The sequence below is a fragment of the Hydra vulgaris genome, chromosome 01 (genome assembly GCF_038396675.1).
Source record: "Hydra vulgaris chromosome 01, alternate assembly HydraT2T_AEP".
Lineage (NCBI taxonomy): Eukaryota > Metazoa > Cnidaria > Hydrozoa > Anthoathecata > Hydridae > Hydra > Hydra vulgaris.
The window spans coordinates 48,151,190-48,172,500 of record NC_088920.1 but is presented as its reverse complement, the minus strand read 5'-3'; the positions used below and the strand labels follow the sequence as shown (position 1 = coordinate 48,172,500).

The following is a 21,311-nucleotide window of genomic DNA, read 5'->3' as shown; positions in this document are numbered from 1 at the left end:
ATATTTAATTAACTAATTACAAAGTATATAATACAAAGTATTTTTATATTTCAATAATTAATTAAACTTAAAGTGCTAGAGGCCTTTCAAAAAATCATCAGCAGTGCTGTAATGGTTTTGTAGCAAGATATTTGTATTCAAAACAAAAATAATTTAAATAACATATTGTTGCTATGAGTAACTATTATGATGGATTAAATTCTAAAAATACACAGGATGTATCAATTAAAAGTATCATGTTTTTGTTTGTGCAGATGCTTTTCCTATGATAACAAAAAATTTTCGTTGTTAAGCTCAAGGAAAACAAAAAGTTGGAAAAAGGTTCAATTAAATTTTGGTGGGAACGTTGACAGGTATAAACATAGTTGTTAAATCTATTAGTTGATAGGCCAGTTCTGCAACTAGAAATATGTCAGTTTATTTGTAATCTTAAATTGTTAGTTTTACTGGTATATGTGGCTTGTTTTTTGCATGCCAAACATTTAAGGTAATAAATTATATTTTTGCTGTTGCATATGGTGTGACTTTTTATTTTCCAAACAGTACCATTAGATGTTTCAAACTCATCTACTTCTTGAAGGTAGAGTTTGCATATTTTACACCAAATATCTTTGTATTTAAATATGCTAATCTTATTATTATTTGCTTCAACTTTTGAAGAAGTCCTCTTAGTAAGTTAGAAGGTTGTTTAAAAGCTAGTACTGGATGAATATTGGAAAAAACATTTTTGACTCTTTCATTATGAGGTACTTTGAGTAAGAGGTTAGCTTCTGAGATTAAAGGTTGACAATTGAGATTGCTATAGTATTTTGTCACCAAAGGAAGTATTTCTTTAGACTTACTTTGTCGTGCTGGTCCTTGAGTTTTGCATTATGGAATGCTTTATCTATATTTACATCAGGATATTCACAATCTTTCAACCATGGTTTTAGTTCTGTTAAACGAAATTTTTCAATTTTGTAATTAGATGTACAAACAACTATTCTTTTAGCTAAATTATAAGGAATATTCTTTTTAATGTGAAATAATGATTGACATAGTTTAACTAGTCATGAGGGTTAGTTTCTTTATAATAAATGACTGTTTGTTTTTTACTTTATATTGGTTAAAAATCATATTTCAAGTTTTTTCCTATGTAATTTTTTTAAAGTGTACTTAAGTTTAATCATATATAAGAAAAGTTGAAAGAATATATTATTTTGAATAAATAAACTAAAATTGATGAGGAAACATGAAGGATTTGTTTGTTTGTTTATTAAAACGATGTTTCATAACAACTACATCCAAAACAGGATATTCGAAGAATGCTGTTACAGAAATCAGAGAAATTGGCTCCTTTGAAGATAGAAAGAAAAGTGGTAGACCTCCTAAGTTAACAAAAGATGACAATAAATATTTAAAAACCCTATCTTTAAGAAATACAAATAAAGCATCAACTGAGCTGGCAAAAGAGATTAATACAGCAACTGGGAATAATATCAGCTCTTCTTTTATTCGACGGCACCTACATAAATTGGGATTAAGCGGGTGTGTTGCAATTCGAAAACCATTATTATGGTGTGGCAATAAAGAAAAACAACTTAAATATGCAAAACAACACAAAGATTGGGCCCAGAAAATGTTTAATCGGGTTCTGTACACTGATGAGTCCAAATTCGAAATTTTTGGAACGAAAGGATGCCAATATGTTTGAAGAAGAATCGAAGAAGCCTATCAGCGCGAGTGTTTAAACCCTATTATTAAACACAGAGGAGGCTCTTTATAAGTTTGGGGCTGTTTATCTTCATCTGGAGTAGGTGATTTGGTCAAAACAGGGAGGCGACTCACCGGGGAATGTTATGTGGATATCCTAAGGCACCATGCTGTATTATCCGGAATGAGACTAATAGGTCATAATTTATTCTGCAGCAGGACAATGACCCAAAACATTGTTCACGAGTGGCAAAAAATTATTTAAATGAAATGGCAGAGGAAGGAGTACTGGAATTGATTACCTGGCCTCCCCTGAGTCCAGTTTTGAATATAATTGAGCATATTTGGGATTACCTGGACATGCTCCCTGAAATGCTGAAGAATGTTTTGAAGTACTTCAAAGAGAATGGCACAACATACCCCAGGATTTTATAACTAACTTGTATGAATCTATTCCCTGGCAAATATTGGTTGGGATTGAAGCAAAAGGAGGATGTAGTAAATATTAAGAGTTTTTTATGAAGTTTGACATTAAAAAGTTTGTAATTGTTCCATATTTTGTGTGAAATACATGTGTTTTAATAAGTTTATAATTTAGAACTACAAACTTAAATATTAGAGAAGAATTCTCCGGGATTTTTTGAAAAAATGTAAGTGGTCTAAAACTTATGCACAGTACGGTATATATATATATATATATATATATATATATATATATATATATATATATATATATATATATATATATATATATATATATATATATATATATATATATATATATATATATATATATATATATATATATATATATATATATATGTATATATATATATGTATATATAGTATATGTATATATTTCTTCTTTTTTTAAAAAAAATCATCACTTCCAACAAGGCTGCAAGCAACCACTATTAACGTTGGAAGTTACTTAAAGAGAAAAGATGAAGTTTATAAAGCATGATAACAAATGGTTGCAAATTATATGAATTAGGTAACAAAAGATTGCGAATTATATGAATCAGGAAAACAAGATAAATTGAGCGAATTCCAAAGAACTGATGTTCGAGGAAAAAAACTAAATAAATAAGAATTTTTGAGCACTTAGGAAGGGTCACAGTATGAGACTTAATTGAATAAGTAACATGAGAATGAATTTTAAATAACTAAATGGATAAAAATGTAGATGGAACAAGAGATGCTAGCACTTTAGAGCCTGATATTTATTTAGTGCCCGATATTTATAGAAAAGAGAAAAAACATTACAACGATGAAACAATGTTTGGCTGAAAGAGCAGGTCCAACTATGTTTACAATGTGTTTTTTTACCTTGTCTAAAAGAAAAAGGACATCATTGGAAGATCTGCCCCAGATATATCAACAGTATTAAATACAAGGATGGATTTGAGATGCATAGAGATAAAAAATAAAATCCAAGGCAAGCACAATAAAGAGATGCAACCTTAGCAGATGCTAATTTTGCAATGGATTTGATATATGGTTTCCAAGAAAGATCGAAAGTAAGAGTAAACCCTAGAAGACGAAGGGTAGATGGCTCATTGAGTACATTACTGCTTATAAATATAGGAAGATCTAGATTGTTGCGATAACAATTAGCTAAAAAAAATTGAATCTGAGTTAAAGTTCACCAGCCACTGAGAACTCCATGCTGTAGCAGAAGTGAGATCTTTTTCAAGATCAAATGCCCCCTCCAAGCAATCAGAGAGTTTATATAAAGTATATATATATATATATATATATATATATATATATATATATATATATATATATATATATATATATATATATATATATATATATATATATATATATATATATACACACTATCATGTAAATATGTAACAAATTGTTACCCTATTTTTGTTATATTAATTTAAATGGCATTTTCAGAAAAAACACAAAGAATAATGAAAGAAAAAATTGCTGCCCCATATCAAACCCATAGCCATGTAGTGGCACTCCCAACAGGTTTTATCAGAGATATTATCTAAATATGTATTCATAGTTGATATTTATATAAGTTTAATATTTTGTTGTAATAGAACTATAAAAAATTATTTATGTACTTTCTGATTGTTAGCTGATTGTTTTTCATTAATTATTGTTATTATTATTGTTTTGTTTTTTTCTTTAAGTTTTAAAATGTTTTAAATATTGTTAATAATTTTTGAAGTAAAATACTTTTGAAATAAAATTAGGTTTAAAGAAAATAATATATGTTTTAGGATTATTCAGACTTATTATTTAATAATTTTTAAAAGGAAAAGAAAACTATAGATCAATTATTGATCCTGAAATTCATTTTTTTTTATAACTTACTTTGTTAACTACAATCGACTTAAAAATTGAATATATAAATAAAATCTGCAATTCTAGGTAAAGAACAATCTCAACATATCATGTGTTTTCCAAATCAACAGCTAATGTCAGGTATGCCTAGTATTGATATGGTACCAATGGTTCCTGATCAAATGGTTTTTGATGAGAGTAGTTCTGACAGCGATTTTCAGTTTTCAGTTTACAAATCTGTTTCTTTAATTGATGAATCCACTGGAGAAATTATACACTTTCCAGATGGTATTTCACAAGAAATTTTTTCCAATATATCTGATCTTTATAAAAAGAAGCCTTCCACAAACAACACATTTTGTAATAGGCTAAAAAAAAAATATTTCAAATTTGACATTGATGTATGTAATATTATTATTCTTATCTTGTATAATATTTATCTATTGTTATTGTTGTTTGCTTATCATAAATTTGTGTTTTGATAGATTTTAGCTTGAAAAATCTGTTTTTTATAATCAAATAAAAATGTTTATTTTTTTGATTATTTTTTATTAACTTTGTTTAATTAATTTAAATATATATTAAGTTCATTTTATTTTCTATTTAAAAATAATGAGAAAAATTTTTAGAGATGTAGGAAAAAGTCGCTTATTGATCAAAAAAATGCAACTTTGACTAATCCTCCTGATATATGGCAGACTGATGTAAAAGGCGCTCAGAAATCAACTTTAAGAAGTTCTTTATTTACTGAGAGTGATCTACGCCTAGAGCATGCTGTACCTCACTGTATAAAGAAGAAAAAAATTTGTAAATAATTTTTTTTTTATTTAATTAGATGCTTTCATACTATACAAAGTATTTATTAGAATACAATAGAATCCGAAGTAAGAAAGTGACTCCCAGTTATTTGAACCTCCTAGGGGAATAAGAATTTACTTTGAATTACCAAAATTTCAAATAAATGAAAACCCTCTTTAAAGTGACTTATTTCAAGTTACAATTAAATTTTTTTTTTTAATTTTTATTTTAGGTACCCCAAGAGGTCATAACAGTCTTGTTACAGGGCATTTAACAAAGAAGTTCACACCTCCTTCTTTACAGATGGCAGAAGACATGCCCACTGCTTGCGTTAAACCCTGTAAACGCTTTAAACCCTGTAACCACGTTACATCTGTAAACGCTTGCTTTGATTTGCTAAATTTTAATTTTAAGAAAAATAGATAGTAAATGAAAATATCATAAATATGCTCAATTTTCCTTTATTTCCCCTCATTATTTAGATAAAAGGTTTTGTTGAAAGCTGTTGATTAAATAAACCAAACTCGTCAGCATTGTAAATATCCCTTAATTCATATCTTGAGAGGACTGTGGGCGAATGCTCCATTCGCTGTCATTTCTGCTCCCATCTAGTCAATAATCACATGCCTGTCAAAGTCTCCAATAATCACATACTTGGCTTGGGAGGTGTACTTATGCATCAGTTCACCCATTTGCCGATAGATTAAGTTTGAATTATCTGAACATTTTTTTATGTGCTTCCGCTTAGCACCTCTTCACTTTATCACTTTTCTCTCTTTTTGAAAGAAAATCAATAGAGTGAAGAGGTTGCACTCTTTTGAATGTAAATTCTAATCAAATTGACCAAACCCTATCTCTTTATCCCTCTCCCAATATTGTTGTTATTGGTAACTTTAATGCTCATCACACTGAACGACTTGGCTCTAGCACCACTGACCCTGCTGTCACTAAAGCTCATAACTTATGTATTTCTTAATCTCTTACTCAAATAATTAACTTTATAACTCATTTTGCAGGCAACCCTAATCACTTACTTTGATTTGTGTCTTGTCTCTGCCCCTAATTTGTGTGCAGTTTCTCCTTGTTGTCATTTAGGTGGTTCTGACCATGGAATAATCTTTATAAATCTTTTGTCTTGTACTTCTTCTTTGTTCCCACCCTATTATCACATTACTTAAAACTATCCTAAAGCTGACATGGATTCTTTTTGTTATTTTCTTTGTGACTTGATTTTCTTTTTAGGCTGATGTTTTCTCTCTCTGCTGATAAATGTAACCGCTTAGATCCAGGCAGGAATAGAACCTTTATTCCTTCATGTCGGCTCTAAGTCAAGCCTCATTCTACTCCCTGGTTTTCACCTTCTTGTGCAGCTGCTATATCTAATCATAAGCATTTTTTTATCTTTTTCAAAAGAACAACTCTCTTAAGAGCAAACGCCTAATTATTATTGCAAGAAATCAATGTGGAGAGCTGCTGTCTAAAGCTAAGCTCCATTATTCCCAGTTTACTAAATCTTGTACTATATCTCAGATGTTAAGTGCTAGAAACTTTAGGAAGATCTTCATTAGATATCAGTCACTAGATTAGAGATAAGCGTGTTTATTTTACTACTGTATTAGAAATAATAAGGTAGTTAAGCTTAAGTAATAGCAATTACTAGTGCAATTAACAACCGATATCCAGCAAATTAGCTATAGCACCAACACCAATTATTTACCAACCTTTTTACAAAACCAACCTTTTAAAACCATTAAATGTGCTTACTTCAATGCTAGATCAATAAAAATTAAACTGCATCACCTGCACAATCTTCTCGAAAATAGCAATTTTGACATCACACTTATAACCATAACTTGACTAAATAAAAAAACACCTGATTCATTTATGTTAAATGGCAATAATTTTAAAGTATTTTGACATTATCGAAACAGTAAGGTTTACTTATACAAATGACCAATAATATCCACTCGAAGAACTACAAAATACTGAAATTACATGTGTTGACATTTTTGTCTCATCCATTGACCTAAAAGTTTGACTTTCGTGTGTTTTTCACCCTCCATGTGCTGCTACCAGTATTTTAAGAACCAAAGCTTTGTGCAAGTTAGTTTATAAAATTATTTCTAAGTGCAACTCTATATGTGTCATAGCAGGTGACTTTACCTTACCACTAATAAAGTTGTTAATCCCAAATAGTTTTGGAGATTTGTCCCATGACCTATTTGCAGAAACATGTTTGGCAAATGCTTTAGACCAGCTTGTATTTGATAATACTTGACATAATAACACCTAGATAACCAACAACTTCAAAAATGTTTTTAATGTGGAAACTAGTGCCCCATTCACAAGCGCTTGCAACCACTGTATAATTCATTTCGATTGTAATTTGGATAAAATTCGAGCTTAAAAAGGATCTCACTTGACTTGGGGAAGTGATCTTTTCTTTCATTATTATTTGTTTTTTTCTTCTTTTTCTGAAAACGCCATATAAATTAATGTAACAAAAATAGGGTAACAATTTGTTACATAATTACACTATAGTATATATATATATATATATATATATATATATATATATATATATATATATATATATATATATATATATACATATATATATATATATATATATATATATATATATATATATATTTATATATATATATATTTATATATATATATATATTATCGTGTTCTTTATCGTGTTCGACACTTTCTTACTCCAGATCCTATTCTTAATCTCTATAAATCTCAAATCCATTCTTGTATGGAATACTGTTGCCATATCTGGTGTGGAACTTCCAATGATGCCCTTTCTCTTTTAGACAAGGTGCAAAAATGTGTTGTACACATAGTTGGACCTGCTCTTGCAGCCAACCTCTAACCATTATTGCATCATCGTAATGTTGCTTCTCTTTCTCTTTTCTACAAATACTATAATGAGCACTGCTCTAAAGAGCTAGCATCTCTTATGCCATATTCTAAAGTTCATTCTTGTGTTATGCACAACTTAAAGAATCTTGTACCTCTGTGTGGAATCCTCATCTTTTAAAAGATATACATCAGTTAGACAAGGTTTAGAAATCTTTTACTAGAAGTGTCTGTAAAAGATGTTGTATTCCTTATAAAAAAATTTTTTCAAGACTTAATATCTTCAATCTAGAATCTCTTGAATGCCACAAAATAAAATTTGATCTTGTAAAAATGTAAAAATCAAATGTAAAAATGATGCACAAAGATTTTTCTACTGTGAAAAAATTATCAAGATATGAAATTCTCTACCTGTTTATATTGTTTACCTGTCCACTTTGTCTTTGTTCAAATCAAATTTAAAAAAACACAATGTTCATCGCCATTGCACACTATTAACTTTTTTTTTTCTTGGTGTTACATAAGAGTAATTTTGATATTTACTGTATTGTCTTTTTGTATTTCTTATTTTTAAATGCAAATAAATCAAATAACACTATGTAACAAATTTTCACTTTTGTTCTGTTCCTGGTTTGAAAGTGTGTTTTCCTAACTTGTTAGGTCTAGAACAGAAAGAAAATCGCTATTATTCCAGAAAAACTTTGCTTCTGTGACCAGGACAATAAAATTTGGAAAATCACGTTTTCAAGAAAGTTCTCAATTTGCTTTCAATGCCGAGCTTTCTTCTATAATATTCCTGAACTGCTAAAGTTTTCCAGATGTTTCTACAATTCTCCTAAATACTCTAGAACATTTAAGAAACTTCTAGATCTTTCAAGAAACTCTCAGAACTTTTAATAATGTTCTTGAACATTCCGAAAGTAGCTGTGCAAGTAAAAAAGCACAGGTGTCTCAAACCAAGATTCCAGTTCGTTTTATCGCAGACTGGAAGGATAACGATTCATAGTTGAAGAGAAGTTATTTATTTGATATGGCATCAAGAGGTTGTTTGCATCCAACTGATTCATTCTGCTACTTGTGTAGACATTTTATAAAGATAAGAGCGAAAAAATATTCTGTGGAAGCAGTCGTTTAATGTATGAGGCCTACAAGGCATATTTCAACGTGTCAGTCCGAGACCAAAACATATCTTGGCACGGCATTTCACATTTGAAATAAATATTGAAAGAAAACACTTGAAGGTAAACTGAAAAGTTGCTTCTTGCTTTGATGTGTTTTTATTTTCATAAAATTTCAATGCTTTAGATATAGTTTATTTCAAGGAGTTGTAATTTCAGTTATTTTACCTTTACATTTAGCAATATACATTTACAAGTTTTTTCGATACAAGTTGTGTACTGTGGCAAGTACATTTATCTGGACATACCTTCTTCCATTGCCCCAGTGCCACCCAGCCCCAATCTGCCTGTTCTGACTCCTCCTAGACGGCATCAGCTATCTTCAGGAGACAGTAGCAAGTCAGATAGTGAGACAGATACTGTAGATATGGACTATGATTTCGCAGACAGATTCAAGAACAGGCAGCTGATCTTGAATCTGATCTTCTATACTTGCTCAAGGCATGCAATGGCTTGTGAATTGTGAAAAACTCAGTTATTTACTGCATACAACTATCAAATGAATAGCAACCTTCTTTCTGAGTCCTCTTCTTTATATCTTCTTAGATTATCATTTACTACTGAGCTCTCATCAAAACCATCAGTACAACCCATTGCAAAGTTAGCATCTGCTAAAGCTGCATCTCTTCATAGTACTTGCCGTTATCTTACTCCTGGTTCCATACTGAAACTAGGAGTGAGATACTAAATATAACAGAACACTACTGTTATATTTAGCCTAGTTCTTGTAGTGATGCTTTTTCTCTTCTAGACAAGGTACAAAAGCGTATTGTAAACATAGTTGGGTCTGCTTTATCTGCCAAGCTTGAACCACTCTCTTGTCATCTCAAGTTGCATCTCTTTCTTTATTCTACAACTATTATCATGCATCTGTCTGTGCTCTAAAGAATTTTATTTGTCTTGTTTTTTTCCTAGCACTTCAATCCTTTGGAACTGTCTCCCATCTTCATGTTTTCATGAATCTTACAACTTACATCTTTGCAAGTCTTCAATCAATTTTTTTTAGAAATCAATTTGATTTCTAAATAAAATACTACAGGGCTTTAGGAGTCCTTGACAATTCTTTTTTTTTTTCATTTCCAAGTCTTTGTGCTTTTGTAACCATAGATTCCAGGTTCAAAAATATTAGTTTTTTTATTATAATAAGTTATAGTATTTATAGTCTTTTTATTTTCAACCCACGCAACCAGTTATTGAATAAAGATACCTTATCCCTGCTAGTACTGTGCTCAACCTGTTTCATTGTGCTGGGAGCTTGTACATTAAAGCTTTTGTTATTAAGTTTTAAATAAAAATGTAGTCTTCTCTACTGTAGTAACATCCTCAGTTTTTTGTCAAAATTTGTGTTTTGGAGTAACATAATCATGAAAAAATAATAAATATGTACTTTCCATTTGTAATAATAATTTATTCATTGTCTAAGTTTTGTGAAGTAAAGTACATTTAAATTAAACCTAAAATTTAATTAACTAAAAAAAATGTTTCTACATTCAGATTAGTATGTTTAAACATTCAGATTTATTATTTTCTGATTTTAAAAAAAGAAAGAAATGGGTCAAGAAATTAACTTTGTTTTTTTTATAATTTAATTTGTTAACTAAAATTAATTTAAAAACTGAATACAAAAATGAAATCTGCAATTCTAGGTAAAGAACAGTCTCAAATCATGTGTTTTCCAAATCAACAGGAATTGCAAAGTATGCCTGAAATTGATATAAAACCAATGATTGCTGATCAAAAAGTTTTTGATGAGAGTGTTTCTGACAATACTTTTCAGTTTTCAGTTTACAATTCTGTTTCTTTAATCGATCAATCCACTGGAGAAATTGTACACTTTCCAAATGGAATTCCAAAAGAAATTATTTTAAATTGTAATTTACCAGTTCAGCCAAGAACAAAAAGAAAACAAACTTTAAAGAACAAGAAAAATTCTAATGAGTTAAATGTTTCCAGTCAACCAAAAACTTCTACTTTGAAACAAACTGCCAATAAATCTGATCTTTATGACAATAAGTCTTCCACAAGCTTCACATCTTTTAATACACTAAAAAATTTTAATAACAAAAATAGAGCTTCGATATCAAAGGATTTTAGTTCTGACATTCCTGTATGTAGTTTTAATGTTCTTATTTTGTATAATACTCATTTATTGTAATTGTTATTTGCATATCATAAATTTGTGTTTTGATAGATTTTTTTAAAAAATTTATTTTTTACAAAATTGAAAAACATCAACTAACTTTTATTAAGTTAGCTGATTTTATTTTGTATTAAAATTATTGAGAAAATTTTTTAGAGAGGTAATAATTATATTTTATCAAAAAAATAAGGCTGTGACCACTCCTCCTGATAGATGGCAGACTGATGTACCATGTTTTCAGAAATCAACTCCAAGAAGTATTTTTTTAACTGAGAATAATACACTCCCTGGCTATGCAGTACCGCACTGTCAGAAGAAGAAAAGAAGTGGTAAAAATATTTTTTATTTAAAAATTGATAAATAGAATTTAAAAAATTGATATTTTTTATTTAACTGCTCTCATACCTTTCGAATCCTATACAAAATATTTGTCAACTCAACATTGCATACTTTTTTTCTTAATGACTTTAAAAATAGGCTTTTCTACAAAACTATCCACAATAAAGTCGATATTTGAAAAAGTTGAAATTCTTTTGAAATTTTTTTTTGGAGTCTTTGGAGGTTTTGTTTTTATAAAGTAAAAATTTGCATTTTAGTATTTAAAAAAATTAACAAAAAAAGGTGGTTAAAAAGTAGTAAATACTCCAACAAAAGTGTTTAGTTTAAAAAACTTTTTTTAAACTGTTATTTAAAAAACCCTTTCTTTTTTTAATAGTATTTTAAAAAGAGAAACGGTTTTTTCACTTTTCTCTTTCACAAAAAACTTTTGTGTTAGTAAAGCTGTATTCTGTATGACTACGTTTTCTTTTTTCTGCAAATTCGGGGTACAATAATATTTATCTGAATATTTTCCTCTAGACTAAAGATATTTTGTTAAGATATCTTTTAATTCTTTAATGTTCCAAAAATTTTTACATGTGCAAAATTATCATTTTTGTAAAAAAAAAAAAAAAAAAGGAAGGGGGGTTGGGGAAGGGGGTATTAAAGTAACAAGTTTTGCTTAAAAACCACGGTTTTGGATGTGAAAAAATGAACTCTTGATAAATTCAATACTTTATAATTCAATGTTTATCCAATAAATATAATGAAGTTAAAAATGAAATCTTCATTAAATCTGAAGTTAATTAAAAGTTTACAATCTTCATTAAAATTAAAGATTGTAATTCCTTGTAATAATTTTTTAAAGTTCTTTTTTATTTAATCATTAAAAACTTTCTCAAACTAATAACAGATAGCAGAAATATCATATTTGGTAGTATAGAGACTGTAAGTAAAAGGTTAACTACTAGATTATCTAGCTTATCTAAAAATCATTGTGAATTATTACCAACTAAACCTAAAATAATATAGTTAAACTAATGCCAAGTTCAAATTTGAGCCACAGACTAAGTAATAATTTTACAAACATAGAATTGATACCAAAAAAAATGTGTAACTCTGGGGTGTTTTTTTTATTATTTATCATCAAGAATCTCTCTCTCTTAGTATTATTTATCATCAAGAATCTCTCTCTCTCTCTCTCTCTCTCTCTCTATATATATATATATATATATATATATATATATATATATATATATATATATATATATATATATGTATATATATATACACAATACATATATATATATATATATATTTTCTTAAAACCAAATACAAACACAGATGATGTATTTAATAATAACCAAGATAATGATAATTATAGATTTAATACAAAAAATAACCAACCTTTTATACCTGATTTGGAAAATTTTGAAAATGACCTATTGCATTTAATTAAAACAATAAAGTTTCGCCCTATAAAAAAGGAATTTCAAACAGAATTAAAGTTAGGTGTTAAAAAAATTAAATCAAACCCTAATATTTTGATTTTTGCTGATAAAACAAATAACATTTACCCGCTCACAACAGAAAACTATGAAAAAATCTTATGCGACAATATTGCTAGTTCTTATGAAAAAGCCCCTAAAAATTTGGAAAACGCAATTAATTTAGAAGCGCAAAGTATTGCTAAAAAAATAAACCTTGATAACAGAATCGAATCAGTTGCCCCTGCCCAAGCCTTCGTAACACTAAAAGACCATAAACCAAATTTTCAAAACAAACTTCCTTGTAGGTTATTGGTTTCCTCAAAAAGTGAGATTGGACATGTAAGCAAAATTAAATTGGACAAAATTAATAATATTCTTAGAAATAAATTAAATTTACAACAGTGGAAAAATACCACTGATGTTATTAATTGGTTCTCCATAATCGAAAATAAAAATGACTGTACACTTATTCAATTTGACATTAATGATTTTTACCCCTCAATAACCGCAGATATTTTAGGTAAGACAATTGAATTTGCAAAAAGCTACACAGTTATTCCTGATGACACAATCCGTATAATAAAACATTGTAGAAAAACCTTACTTTATTTTAATAAGGAAACTTGGAAAAAGAAAAAAATACATGACTGCTTTGTTGTAATAATGGGCAGTTATGACGGAGCAGAAATTTGTGAATTTGTTGGGCTATATATATTAGATTTGTCAAGTAAAATAATCAATATAAAAGATTTAGGTCTTTATCACGACGATGGTTTAATAGTAATGCGTAGAAAATCTGGTCCACAGCTCGATAAAATTAGAAAAGATATAAAAATTTTTAAAAGTATTGGCTTTCAAATCGAAATAAATATAAATTAAAAAATTGTGAACTTTCTTGAATACACAATTAACCTCTCTGAAAATTCATATAAGCCTTTCAAAAAACCAAACAATGAATTATTGTATATTAATATTAACTCAAATCATCCACCCCAAATTCTAAAACAAATCCCGATTTTAATTAATAACAGGCTAAACCAAAACTCCTGTAATGAAAATGTATTCAATTCCTCCAAACGAATATTTTAAGATACCCTAAAAAAAAGTGGTTTTGAAAATTTTGAACTAAAATTTGACCCTGAAAAAAAGAATACAAAAAAACGAAATAGAACTAGAAATGTAATTTGGTTCAACTCCCCATATAGCAAAAATGTTTCCACTAACATAGGAAAAGTGTTTTTAAAATTAGTCGATAAACATTTCCTGCCCTCTAATAAATTACATAAAATTTTTAATCGAAATACAATTAAAGTTAGCTACAGTTGCACAAAAAATATGGAAAGAATTATAAAAGGTCACAATGCTTTGTTAAACAAAAAAGAAATCCTGAATGAAAAAACTACAGAAAATTGTAATTGTAAACAAAAAAACAATTGTCCAATGAGTGGAAGTTGTTTATCAAAAAATGTGGTATATAAATGTGTTGTTTCCTCTAAGAATGTACCTGATAAACAATATATTGGCATAAGAGAGGGTGAATTGAAAAAACGTTTTGCCAATCATAAGCAATCTTTCAAAAATAAATATTATTTATTTTTGAAAAATAAGTTGATCAATTATTTCAAAAAATAAGTAATGAATACTTATTTTTTGAAATAATTGAATACTTATTTCAAAAAATAAGTATTCAAAAGACACCATGCTGTCAAAATATATATGGGAGTTAAAAGAAAAAATATTAATGATTTTATACTGAATTGGTCCATCCTTAAAACAGCGCCTGCATATAGCAATATTTCCAAAAAATGTATACTATGCCTACAAGAAAAATTTGAAATAATTACACATGCAAATCAAGAATGCTTATTAAACAAAAAATCGGAATTAATTTCTAAATGTAAGCACGAAAATAAGTTTCTCCTATAAAACTATAAAAGTAGATGAGTTCAAATAATATTTACATTAAATACCCTTTTTAAAAAAGCATTTTAAAAAAAGCATAAGTAATCATTTTTAAAGAATTCTTTTTATAATAGTGTCAGCAAATTCCATAAATGTGTGAAAATTTACAGTAGTTAAGCATTTGCGACTTCCTGTAATTTAATTTTTGGTATAAATGGAAGTTTTATTAATTTGATCATTTATTTCTAATGAATCTTTGTTGATGAAACACAGTGTAAAATAAAAAAAAATTTTGTAAAGTGATTTTCTACTAATATATGTGTATATATATATATATATATATATATATATATATATATATGTATATATATATATATATATATATGTATATATATATCTATATATATATATATATATATATATATATATATATATATATATATATATATATATATATATATATATATATATATATATATATATATATGTATACAGATCTGAAATAAATATTTATATAAAATTAGCAACACTTTTAGTATGTTTATTAGGCATGTTTCGAGCTACATAGTTCATCATCAGTAAAATTATATAAATAGATATATATAAATAAATATATATAATAGATGCTCCTTACAGTTAAGCATAGCTGTATATATTTATATATTTATATATGTATATATATATATATATATATATATATATATATATATATATATATATATATATATATATATATATATATATATATATATATATATATTGCCCTATGATCTGTTAATTAAAATTGAAATAAATATTGGTATAAAGTTAACAACACTTTGTTTACAATGTTTGTTAAACATTTTTCAAACGACAAAAATCATTAAAAACCATTTTTATGTGGGTTTCAAAAATACTCTACTACAAAAATCTATTATAAAATCTTTTACAAAGGTTATAAAGACCATTAAAATACAATATTAAAATGCTTCAGTCTAAGATCATAACAAAAATACAAAAGGTTTTAAGTAGTTAAAGAAAACAAGTTTACATTAATGTCAAAAAACAACAACAACAATAATAAAAAAATGATTAGTGAACAAATCAATCAAAATTTTAAAATAGTAAAATAATTTTAAGATATGTTTAAATTGTTTATTTAAACCAAGTCATTGCCACTTTAAAACGTAAGCTTTATATAATTTCTAATTCATACCTGCTTTGAGCAGAATGCAAGATAGATAAGCTTTGACACTCAATGTTATTCATTAAATAATGTAAGATTTTTTATCTTACTTGAAAAGTTCATCAATACATTATGAAATGTTCCAGACAGTTCGTCCTATGTAGCAAACATTACAATTAGCGCAATTGAATTTTCAATTATTTCTATGAAATTAAGATTTTTTCTTGGAATTAAGTCTTTTAATCAGAAATATTGCTCGATTTAAAAAAAAGAAAATAATGCAGATGACCAAGTTTCTTATGCTGAAGCTGTATTATGTGCAAACAAGTTGTGAGTTGTAATTATAGTTTTAAATTAACAGAAAATGACAGTTCAAGATTTAGCTCAATGTTTTCTTTGATTAGGCGAAAAGGAGGAAATAGTAAGATCATATTGTGGTTCTCTTTTTATTGGTCATTGTGACCACAACAAACTAGTTGATCATTATTTTGAAACTGACTTAGAGTTGGATTCATTTACATGCAAACCAAATGTTAACAAAGCTTTTAAAATAAAGCTATCATTGGATCTAAAGAAAAAATCTGACAATATATTTCTGTAACTTTCATAAAATTCATACTGCTTTTAGAAAAGGCATTAAAAAATTTTTTTCAGATTTAGATGAATTTTTTATTGATAATCACTTTTTTTTAAAACTGTCTAGTGTCTAACTCTATACTTCAAAAACGTATTCTTCAAAAAAAGTTAACAAATGATAATGGAGAGTTTGTCACAAAATGAAATTTAATGATCATATTCTGCAAAGTTGAAAACCATAAAAAATTAAGCTCAATTGAATTAGGAACAAAAGTGAAATTGTTGTTACGTGATTCTGTTATGTTTTATTAATAGAAGAAAAACTTAGAACTGATTGCAAAAAGTTTTTTATTTCCTCTGCATCATATTTACTAGAAAACTTATGTCTCACTTTTAAAACTTGCTCAGTTTTTTTATACAAAAAAGTGTATTGCTCTTGGTGCAACATGCCCAAATTTAAACCTAAAAAGTTGCTTTAATATTAGAAAAGCGACTCTGCTTGGTTTTCCACTTAAATAAGTTTCTTTAACCAAAGATTCTCTGTATAATAAAGTTAGAGATTATTGGTTATCTTATCGAAATGAAGTTATTTCAGAACTTTTATACTAGTTCAACTTTCTATTGTCTCTGCCACCCAACAACAAACCTCATATATATCTTATGCTTTTAATACTTGTTACTTAAATGATATAAATAAACCATCAAAATATAAGCGAGTTGATTATTATTGGAATTAAGTGATAAAACATATGTAATAAAACTGGAAATTTTAAATTCTCTCAGTTGTTTTCACTTGTTAATTGTGTTTTTACTCTTAGTCATGGCAACATTACACTAGAAAGAGGATATTCTATAAATAAGAACTTTATGGATCCATTTTATTAACATTGTTAATTAATTTTATTGACTGTATTAACTTAAAAGAATGTTGAAAATGTTTTTAAATAACATATATATATATATATATATATATATATATATATATATATATATATATATATATATATATATATAAATTAGTATTATATATATATGTATATATATATATATATATATATATATATATATATATAAATAAATTAGTATTTTATATATATATATATAAATTAGTATTATATATATATAGTATATATATATATATAAATTTATTATTGCTCTTTTCTTTAAGAACATTGAGCGCTCTGTTTGTAGAATACACTAACATAATTTATATATATATATATATATATATATATATATATATATATATGTGTATACAGATATATATTAGGGTGGTGCTAAAAACAACTTATTTTAAAAATGTCAGCTGACAACACCTAAATGTGTTTTATATAATAAAATAATACTGGATTTAAAAAATTTTTGAATAAAAAATATTTTTACGGGTGCCACAAGGCCCTTAAACATCAAACAGGTTCCTAATATTATAAAAAAAAAAGTTTTTCAAAAGTATATCATGTTGGGGCTCAAATGAAGCAAAATTATGTAAAAATTTCAAAAATAATCATTGTTTTATAAAAAGCAGAGATAAAAAAATTATAATTAAAAAAATCTTGTTAAATTCCCTTTTTTTTGTTATAAATTAAAAAATGTCATTTTCTATTTACTAAAATCTAAAATAATAATATATTTATAAAATGATTCATATTTTTGAAATTTTTATATATTTTTGCATCATTTGAGACCCAACATGACATACTTTTGAAAAACTTTTTTTTTTATAATATTAGGAACCTGTTTGATGTATAAGGGCCTTGTGGCACCCGTAAAAATATTTTTTATTCAAAAATTTTTTAAATCCAGTATTATTTTATTATATAAAACACATTTAGGGGTTGTCAGCTGACATTTTTAAAATAAGTTGTTTTTAACACCACCCTAATATATATATATATATATATATATATATATATATATATATATATATATATATATATATATATATATATATATATATATATATATATATATATATATATATATTAGGGCCCTGCGAATCACCTTTTTTGGTATCGAATCTGAATCGAATCAGACGTTGATTCGCAAATCAAATCGAATCTTGAATCAAATCAGCATTTTGAGGATACCTATGTTTTAGTTAAACTTAGATTTCTTCAAAATGCTTATTGGACTTGTTATTCAATTCAATTTGTGAATCAAGACTTGCTTGTGATTTGATTCGAAACTAAAAATAGTGATTCGCAGGGCCCTAATATATATATATATATATATATATATATATATATATATATATATATATATATATATATATATATATATATATATATATATATATATATATGTATATATATATATATATATATATATATATATATACATATACATATATTTATACTTTACATCAGTTTTAAATTTCCCCTAATTTTTAATAAGATGTAAAAAAAAAAATATATATATATATATATATATACACTTTTATATACCTATATCAACCCTCGGAATTAGGGTTGGCATTCAGCAATGTCGACCTAAAAGTGTTTGAGGTCGGCAAAAAATTGCCAATCTCGTTTAAATGTTTTATGGTCAGATCTTTGTATCAAATTTTTTTTGCCAACCTGATGCCTACCTCTAAAAGGTCAAGGTCAGCAAATTATTGCCGACCTCAATTTTCCTAATTCCGAGGGTTGCTATATATATATATATATATATATATATATATATATATATATATATATATATATATATATATATATATATATATATTATACTTTACATTAGTTTTAAATTTCTCTTTATTTTCAATATGATGTATAAAAAATTCTGTTATGCTAATATAAAATTATAACTTTATATAGTACATATAAAATTAAAAGCATTCAAAAGCATGCAAATTTTTATAAAAGAGATGCAAAAGCATGCAACATTAAGAAATAGCATGCAAAAGCATGCAAATTTAGTAAAAAGCAGTATGCGATGACATATAATTATCCTAATTGTAGGCATGGAACCCTGTATAAGTAGAACATCATCAAATTGATCAAGCTTTGTTAAAGCTTGTGAAGATGGAGTTAAGAAAAAGCTTAGTGTTAAACATTTGATCTACCATATAAAAGTATTAGGGATGTTTTTAAAAAAAAATCCAAGTTTTGTTTTTGGATCAACAAAATATTTTTACTTAAGACCATGTAATGTTTTGCCAATCATTAAAGTACCACACAAATTTAGTTTCAAATTGGTTGCTTTAAAAAAGTCACATTTGGTATTTGATTGTTTGTTGACAGACAAGACATGCTTAAATTTCACATTTGAGAATCTGCTTAAAGAGATCCAATCTCTTTTTGTAAAAATGCAAAAAGAGATTGAATCGTTAAAAATAATTTCCTCATCGAAATCCTAACCAGCAATTAAAAAAAGTTTTTGCTAATATTTTGAAGTTCAAAATTTTACTAAAAAATGAAGGAAAAAGGTTGAGAAAATTATTGGTTAAAAAATTGCATTTTATAAGATTTAAAATATCTATTTCTTTTATAATAAACTTCTATTTTTGTAAAAAAATCCTTACATAATGGGTTATAACTAAAAAACGGTTGTGACTTTGAAGACAAAGTTATGTAACATACTTTATATTAATTAATGTTGTAATTTTACCTAGTTTGCAACATTTTCAATTCTCTACAAAACTTGTTTTATTTTAAATAAAAATAATTTAAAGTTACAGAGAAAAATGAAAGAAAAACAAGAAGCCTGTCAAGAACGTTTGTACAGTTTTTATTTGAAAAATCAATCTAAAGGGAAAAGATTTGCAGTTGATCACTTTCTTGCTGAAAAATTTCCTATTAACAACATCTATACCATTATTCGACATGCTGAAAATAATTCTGGGTACCAAAGAGTCCTTGGATGTGGTAGGATTGCTAAAAGAATCACAAAAAGAAACATCGAAAGGCTTAAAACAATGTTTGACCACAAATGCGGCATATCGCAAACACAAGCAGCTCAGAAATTTAAGTGCACCCAAGTATATATTAGCAAAACAAAGTTCTTAATCAGGCCATAGAAGAAGAAGAAGATTCCAATAAGAACTTGTGACCAAATAAAGACAGTCCGTATGTTGTGCGGTCGGCTGTATCGAATTTGGCAACGAGTTGTATTTCTCATTTAACCACTCTTCGATTAATGGAAATGATATTTATTATTCAAGTGATGTTTCTCAAACACCAACAATTGTCAAATTCAACCTCGCTGCAAAATATGAAAAGAAATTACTTGTTTGGATTTGCTTTTCCAATAAAGGAATATCTTTGCCAATATTCAGAGAAAGTGGCTTTGCAGTCAACCAAGAAGTCTACATAAATGATTGTTTCAAGAACTAATTCTATTTATCAAAAAGCATTGTTCTGATGACAAATACGTATTTTGACCTGATCTGGCATTGTCTTATTATGCAAAATCTGTACAAAACATGAATGAGAAAAAGATTATTTTTGTCAAAAGAGAAGATAGCCCTGCAAATTGCCTGAATGTTGTCTAATTGATGATTTTTGGAGTATTCTCAAAGGAATTGTGTATGAGAATAATTGGAAAGCTGATAATCTCGAAAAATTGTGCAACAGAATAAAGTATTGCCTTTCTAAAATAGAATAATCTTTTGTACAGTGCCTTTCTGAGTCAACTCGGCGCCAATTAGACTATGTAAGACGTAATGGTTCAATTGAAAAAAAAATTATTATACAAATAAATTGCCCACCTAAAATACTATTTTTTTCTTTTTTAAATTATATTTTTATCTCATGAACCAATGGAGTTATGCCCCTTCAAAGTTATTACCGTTTTTTAGTTATAATCCATTATAATATACTATTATAATTTCAAACAATATACTATTTTATGGTAAACAGCGTGGAGAGGGA

General features: G+C 26.9%; 1 protein-coding gene across 3 annotated transcripts in view; it reads left to right on the top strand.

The window, feature by feature from the left end:
* The window catches only part of LOC100205627 (putative uncharacterized protein DDB_G0291812), a 71,665-nt gene that overhangs the window by 7,023 nt on the left and 43,331 nt on the right, over positions 1 to 21,311 (top strand). For all 3 annotated transcript variants that reach the window (XR_010635887.1, XM_065788424.1, XM_065788425.1), the window contains 4 exons: positions 4,090 to 4,403; positions 4,632 to 4,809; positions 10,496 to 10,956; positions 11,180 to 11,318. Coding sequence is in view for 2 of the 3 variants with exons in the window: in XM_065788424.1 (XP_065644496.1) it covers positions 4,090 to 4,403; positions 4,632 to 4,809; positions 10,496 to 10,956; positions 11,180 to 11,318 (1,092 nt within the window). In the remaining variant the exon portion in view is untranslated. The remainder of the gene's footprint in view (positions 1 to 4,089; positions 4,404 to 4,631; positions 4,810 to 10,495; positions 10,957 to 11,179; positions 11,319 to 21,311) is intronic.